The 7,597-nt window shown below is 41.7% G+C and overlaps 1 protein-coding gene across 1 annotated transcript; it reads left to right on the top strand.

Annotated features, from left to right (window-relative positions):
- The first annotated feature begins 71 nt into the window (after positions 1–71).
- Positions 72–7,597, top strand: DTX3L (deltex E3 ubiquitin ligase 3L). Its single transcript, XM_048308979.1, has 5 exons — positions 72–246; positions 687–910; positions 2,881–4,413; positions 5,102–5,319; positions 6,609–7,597. The coding sequence occupies exons 1-5, from the start codon at positions 72–74 to the stop codon at positions 6,676–6,678; spliced, it is 2,220 nt and encodes a 739-aa protein (XP_048164936.1). The 3' UTR covers positions 6,679–7,597.

Genomic DNA, 7,597 nt, shown 5'->3' with positions numbered 1-7,597 from the left:
AAACGAAAGCGAAAGCAGGCGGCGGAGCGGGAAGCGGAAACGAAAGCGAAAGCAGGCGGTGGAACGGGACCATGGCGGCCGCGCCGCTGCTGGTGCAGCTCAGCCCTGCGCCCGCCACCGGCGAAAAGGCGATCCTCAAGCTCCAGGCGTATTTCCAGTCAGGAAAGCGGTCGGGGGGCGGCGAGTGCAACGTGCGGACGGGCCCCAAGCCCGGCACCTACTGGGTGGACTTCTTTAAGGAGCAAGGTACGGGGCGGCGCTGTGAGGGCACTGGAAATGGCCGCCGGGGCACCATTTTGCGTCCCCGGGCAGGGCTGCTCTAGGGCGGCTGGCAGACATCAGGTTTTCAGCTAACTTTATCAGCCTTATCTGCCCGTGTCCAAATAAAAAGGGGATCTCATTAATGTATATTAATATCTCAAAGGCGTGCCAGACTTTTCAGTGGTAGCCAGCGACAGGACAAGGAGCAGAGGGCATAAACTAAAACACAAGAAGTTTCACCTTAGCATGAGTACATTGAGGGTGGCAGGGCACTGGAACAGGCTACCTAGGGAGGTCGTGGAGTCTCTGTCTCTGGAGACATTTCAGGTGACCCTGCCTTGGCACTGGGATTGGACGGGATGATCTCCAGAGATCCCTTCCAGCCATAACAGTTCTGTGATTCTGTCATTCTGAAATTACCACAGATAGGAAGAATGTGGAAGCCCGCACTAAACACAGCTTGGAATTGGGTGCGAAATGCCTGGAGATAGTCATCCTGCCAGGAGAAGGGGACCCGGGCAAGAGCCAGATTACAGCACAGGCCTCTGCCAGCTACGCCGATGTCACTGCCAGCCCTTCCCTGCCCGAGCAGGAGCAGCGGGACAACGATGGCCATGGGGCCACAGCAAAGGAACTCCTTACTAAAAAGGTACATCAGGAAGAGCAATGTCACCACCTGCCCTGCTTGTAGTTCCATGAGTCTTTTATGTTGCACTTCAATATTTCAGTTGAATGAAATGTTCAGTTACATGATCTTTGTCATTAAAATGGGGGTCAGGAGTGACATTTGAGTGCCAGAGCAGAGGTCGATCTACACATGTGTACAGGCAGCATGTTTTCCAGCCTGGCTCTGGCAGGTGCCAACTACTATTCCTCAAAGCAGCACCCTGGCAGGTTTCGAGAGGTAGTATGCACCAAGGGCTACTCCCAAAAAGTAGAATTGTATGAGATTGGATCTTTTCTACATACACAGACTTCTAACACTCTTTCAACACGGTTTGCAGCTTGAGGCAGCCCTAATTACCTCCATCCCTTACTTCAGCATTAAAAAAGTCTGCTGTGATGTGATGCAGCGCAGCAAACATGATTTCAGACACTTTGAACTAAAAGTTATGCAGAAAAGGTCAGCTGTGTTTAGGGATGTGGGACAGGGCTACATGATGTGGATGTGGCTCTACCAAGACACGGGTATCTGGCTTGGAGGGCTTACCCTGTTTTGCATGGTAACAGATGTCATTTTTGAGGTATAAGCATGTGCTATCATAGTGCTTACCTGGCATCTGTGCCACTATACTGCAAACTTCCCTATCCTTCTGTCTGTGCAAAGTAGAGAAGTGAACATGTTTGTTACTATTTTTCAGAATCCTGTTTTCTGCCCTGATTCTTGAGTTACTTTGAAGCATGGCTTTTGGGAAGTTTTTAAAGAAAGATAATAAGTGAAAACTAGAGAGTCTAATATTAATAAAAAACAATAAAGTATAACTTATAGGTGGTTTTAAAACATGTTGTGTCTGTGTAACCTGGTGCTAAGGGGACAGACAGGTTCTTTTGGGGACCCTTGGCAGAATAACGATGGCACTAAGATGTAGTTGCAGTTAAAGCTTTTTGCTTTTTAAAACAGGATTTTATCATTAGTGTAGCATAGAATTAATGAGCAGAATACCACAGGATTTCTAGAAGCAGAATCAGGGTAGGACAATTTTGTAAGTATAGTGTGTATATATATATATATTAATATATAAGTATATAGCACTGTGTTTGATAGCACAGCTTAGCTTATGGTTTCTAGTCACCTGGAGGTGAGAGGTGCAACTCGTGTCAAATCTTAATGCTTAAGTTGCTGTATTGATAGATCAATCACAATCTAGACTTGAAAACACATAAAAGCATATGGGTCATCCAGTCAGTCCTCAAAGGAAGTGGAGGGCAGTGGAGCTCTCCCTGGCCACCGAGGGGTCCATGGGTTTCACTATCCAGCCACGGTTGTGGTCCACATTCCCAGTTAAGACTTGGAGCTGGTTGATTTTGTAGGCAGTGCCATTAAACCAGCATGCTTGGTGACAGAGTCAATACCACCTGGTTGGCAGGGTACCTGGGACGTTCAAAACCAGTTAGGAGGGCACTGGTCAGCCTGGTGCCCAGAAACTTTGAGGGTGATAGGCAAGGAAAGAAAAAATCTGCTTTGTCTACTTGGTGCTCAGGACTTTTAGGGGCTGATAATGATGGGAAAAGGGCCTAATATGCACTGAGCTCAGCCACAGAGGTTGCCTGTTTGCAAAAACGGTCTAAAATGCCCTTAGTTATGCTAACCCTGTTGTCAGAGGTTGGGAGCAGAGAATGCTGGTCACAGTCTCAGCCTAAGTAGCAGAGTTACTGTCTTTGCTCCTGCAATGCTGGCAACATTAACTAATTTTTGCAGCTGACTTAGGAGCAGATTGTGTTACTCATCTGTTTGTATTGTCAGTATACATGACATAAAAGAAATACTGTGTGCAAACTTGTTTATAGTAATCTGGCACTACCGGGATGGACAGAGCTCCTCCTTGCTCAAAATATAGAAGCAGCAAGCAGAAAACCTTAGAAAAAACTAATGTTGCTATATTCTTGTCTTTCCTTTAGATATTTCTTACAGTATCTGCTACTTTGAATACCAGTATGTTCACTGAAGACCAAAGGGAGAAAATTACCATTATATGTCCAAACTTAAAGAGAGAAGGAAGCCCTGGGATGGATGGCTCTGAGAAATTGACAGGAGATTTTACAGATATTGAAAAAGCTTATCACTACTTTGAGGATATCCTTGCAGGCAGAGACCCAAGCCATAATTTTTCACATTCTGAATGTAAGAATGGTTTGAAAGATGAAAATGGTCTGAATACTGAAGAAATGAATGAGTTTCCAGTTGTGACAGCTCTCTACGAGTATTTTAGTCACACCTGCAAAAAAGAAATCAAAGAACTACGTGAAAGGTTTGGAGTGTGTATAAGAATTAAAGGTCATTACAAGGATAGCACATTAATATGCTTATCTTCTGATGCTAGTCCTGCATCGTTACAAGCAGCTAGTGATTTTTTTATCACAACTTTTCAGGAAACTACAAGAGGTCTGGAACAGGAAAAAGTTCCCATAACAAGCAGTTACACATTAAGGGAGACAGTAGCAAAATTAAATGAAAGGTTTGGACGTCTTCTTGCTAAAGAGGAAGGGAATCAGTTGCTACTCCGTGGTCCACGGAGAGAGATTTTAGCTGCCAAAAAATTTTTAGCAGAGGAAGGTGAGAACAGCCATGTGGAAATGAAAATATCATCTGAACAGTACAAATACAGGAATGGAATTGAAGTTGATGCTTCTGTGTTTAAATTGTTGGAAACCATATTAAGCAAAGAAATCGAAAACATTAATGACAAATTTGATACACTGATAGAAATAAAAGAGAATTCATATGGCCAGAAGGTCATAATATTTAGGCCTAAGCCCAAAGCTTATGATATGTCATCACATGCTACTGAAAGTTTCATCAATGCATTTCAGAGTGCCTCTGTAATGTTAAGAGAAAAAAGCATCATCCTGAAGCTTTCAGAAGATCAGAAGAAAACTTTATATATGCTACTTAATGGAAAACAATTCGAAGATCTTCATGTAAAACTTAAGAAGAATGAAGATAAGTTAATCATGAGTGGTTTACCAGACCATCTTTATGCTGCTGAAAAGCACATGATGGACCTTCTTAACATTGAAGACTCAACACAAACTAAAAATAAGGCACTGCTGTCCTCTGACCTCAGCTCTCAAGAAGCTACAGGAGCATCTAAGAAGAAATCCAATGTTAAGCAGAAGAATAATCTTTCTTCTGAAGGACAGACTTGGGCAAAGACAGAAGAAAAAGAAGAAGAAATGTGTGTGATTTGCAGGGACAGAATTAAAAATAAAGAAATACTGGAAAAGTGCAAACATGCATTTTGCAAAAGTTGCATCGACTTAGCCTTGGCTCATAAACAAGTTTGTCCTGTTTGTAATACTGTCTGTGGAGTCCTGAGAGGAAACCAACCAGAGGGAAAAATGTTCACTACAAAAATCCGTTCCTCTCTTCCTGGTTATCCCAATTGTGACACTATTCAAATTGACTATTATATGGAAGGTGGTATTCAAACTGTAAGTATATTTAAGTATTCCTTAAAGATATTTTTCCCACAACAAAACCAAGATTAAATGTAAAATTGACTATTTTCCCATTATTTTAATGTATGTCCAGGCAAGACATTTCTTTGTTTTGTACAAATCTTCAAGTGTTTAATTCAATATTTTTGGGTGTGATTAAGTAATACAGTAGGAGTGAAATGGTCAGATTGTCAGCCCTTCATTTTATATGCACCAGGACAGAGGTACCTGTCTTTAATTTGTACATTGGGAATAACTGAACTGAAATCTAAGCAGTGATGTCATACAAGAAAAATTTTGCAAGTGTAATGAGCATTTCTGGGGCAATCTCTTTGCTGTGGACACCAATGGACAAAAATAAATAGTGGTCTGGCTTGGTGATAGCTTTCCAGATGAGAAATCTCCTTATGTTATGTGCTTGGATTTGTGACTAGGACTGAGAATGAAGTAAATTAAAAAGTCACGGGTGCGGTGCCATGCATTTGGGAGAGAAAAGAGGGAAAAAAAATTGAAAAATAACAGTGGATGCCTGAGTGATGACAAGAAAGTGTGAATGAAACTTATATGAAAGAAGGTATCTAAAGAGAAAAAAACTCCCCAAAATCAGTCATCAGGCATGCTAAGTCCATCCGAATCATTTATTATATACAATGTGTTTTTGTTTTGTTTTTCTACAAAACAGAGCAACCATCCAAACCCAGGGCAGCATTATTTGCCAACTCACCGAACAGCGTATTTACCTGACAATAAGGAAGGGCGAGAAATTCTGGAGCTCCTCAGGAGGGCCTTTAACCAAAAACTGATTTTCACAGTGGGGCAGTCACATACTACTGGTGAACAAAGTGTTATCACGTGGAATGATATTCACCACAAAACTGCCAGAGACGGAGGACCTACCCAGTAAGTAGTCTTCTCTTTATGCAATATTATTGTTACTCACATATGTCAGGAAGGCTGCCTTGAATATTTTCCATATTTAGAGCTTTCAGATTTTGTCACTAACAGAGTCATTGTGGAATACCCTATGGATCCAGACATTAATCACCTTCACCTATTTGTACAGTTGGAACAAGCATGAGCTTAGTGTTCTACTGCCCCTCAGGCTACTCATTCACCAGTGAGTTTGTAAGGCACATAGTTACTAACTGCTTTGATTAGAACCTGCTTCTAGTACAGAACAGGACAACAAGCTCTTGATGGTACTGAAGGTTGGACTCCTGATCTAAGCCTCTCCTGTTACCTGCTGTTCTGCACCAGGAAGAGCTGGTCCATTATGATCCTGGTAAAGATGGCACTCGGACTTTGTAAAACATGATTTGAAATTCTACTTATCAGAGCTAACAGCAGGAAGAGAGACTGTAGTACAGATACGGTCATGTGCTTTTAGATGCTAGGAACCATGAGTTGTGCAGCACTTAGTGGGTCAGAGCACAGGACACCGTGCCAGCCCCATCCTGAAGAAAAGGTTATTCCATTTTGGCCGTTCAGTATGTCAGAGGATTTTCTGAATAGATGACAACCCTATCCAGTATTTCTTGAGGACTTGCTGCACTTAAATGAAAGGAGTAATCACCAGTACTGAGTGTGAGCTGCCTGCAGCACAGACAGGAGGGAGTCTTGGACCAGTCCTTCCAAGCTTGTTGCAGCCTCTAGGGGGCTGGTGGTGTCCTGCAAGCTCTAAAGGCTTGTGTCTAGATGCTCCTGACTGGGCTAGGATCATTAAAAGAGCAAAAAGCATCAGTTCTACTTTATCCCCTGCTCTGTGCAAATCTCTCTTGTTTATCAGTGGCTTTACACACAGTCCTGGTGTTGCACTACTTCAAGTCCAGAGGTGCCATTATGTTTCTGATTTGAATGCTCACTTGGATATGCTTTAGGTCTGATTTTCTTTATAAAAGGAAGTATAGTCAAACACCTTGTTATTTTGAAGTGAGACTCCAGGCAGCTTTAAAAATCAAGTTCTTAGTGTCAACTTGGACAACAAAATGCCACAGCTCCCGAAGTTTGTAGCTTTATGCTGTCTATATCACTTCTCTGACTGGCAGTATGGGTCTGTTTCCTCTGTTGGGTAAGAACTGCATAAAATTTTCAATGAGATTTGTAAAAGGATTTTGATGAGAAGGTTCTGTAGAACTGTCAAGTGCTTCCTTGCAGAAATAGTCCAAACAATTCTTTTCTTCTTCTCCTAGTTTTGGTTACCCGGATCCTTCTTACCTGCAGCGTGTTCGAACAGAATTGAAAGCAAAAGGAATCGAATAAGGAAATTTATCAATTCTCAACTCTTTAAGTGTAATAACTGAACATATAACAGTTAATTTACCATTCAAGGACCAAGAAGAGAGAAGTTACTTTGTTCAATTGCCATACTTAAACTGCTTGTATTTCACAGTGTAGTGGTTTGGTAGGGGTTAGCTAAGAAAAGTTATTTTTTCTCATCAAACAATGTATGTTCTTTTCACAAATCATTTACTTCCCTGTATACATAGCCTTTACAGAATTTGGTTCTTATGAGTATAGCATCACTATTTGTTGCACTTTGTGTATCTTGCTTTACCAGCAAATCTGATCTGCACTTTTCCCCACAACTTTCCAGTCTGATTGACAAAACCCTTAGATCCACTACTGGCTTTTATTACATGCAGCACTTCTGTTAGCTTTGCATTATTGTGTCTGTCAGCATGGCTGGCATCATGTAACCCATCTAATCAAAAACTTGTATGCAGCTGTGACAGTGTTAGCTGTGATCAAGCTATGGATTTCTCCTTCTTTTCCTTTTCATGGTAGAAATGGCAATAGTGATTTGGGTTTTGCACATGAAATTAGTCATGGATCCTACCTTATTTTTAGCTCTGCAGAAGTGCTGAATGCTGAGAGCTGTGTTGGAGCAAATGGGAAGTGTATGTGGCCATCCCTGATGATGGGCTCCTGGTTCTGTGCCTGCCATTGTGTTTGAGCTTAAATACAACTTCTAATTCAGCTTTTCACCTGTAAAACTGTATTCCTCCCCTTGCATCCAATATAGGTTTAATTTGTATCATGAAGCTACTCTGCAGTGCCTAAATAACCTGCAAATTACCTGTGTGGTGGTGTGTCACATACACAGACATCATTTTCAGAGAGTTGAACCATTTCTTTAAGGCTATGAGGCACAACTAATAAAGAAAATACAAAAATGCCA

Source organism: Corvus hawaiiensis, chromosome 7, assembly GCF_020740725.1.
Source record: "Corvus hawaiiensis isolate bCorHaw1 chromosome 7, bCorHaw1.pri.cur, whole genome shotgun sequence".
NCBI classification, from domain to species: Eukaryota; Metazoa; Chordata; class Aves; order Passeriformes; family Corvidae; genus Corvus; species Corvus hawaiiensis.
The sequence above is the reverse complement of the archived record's forward strand: the minus strand, read 5'-3'. Positions and strand labels throughout refer to the sequence as shown.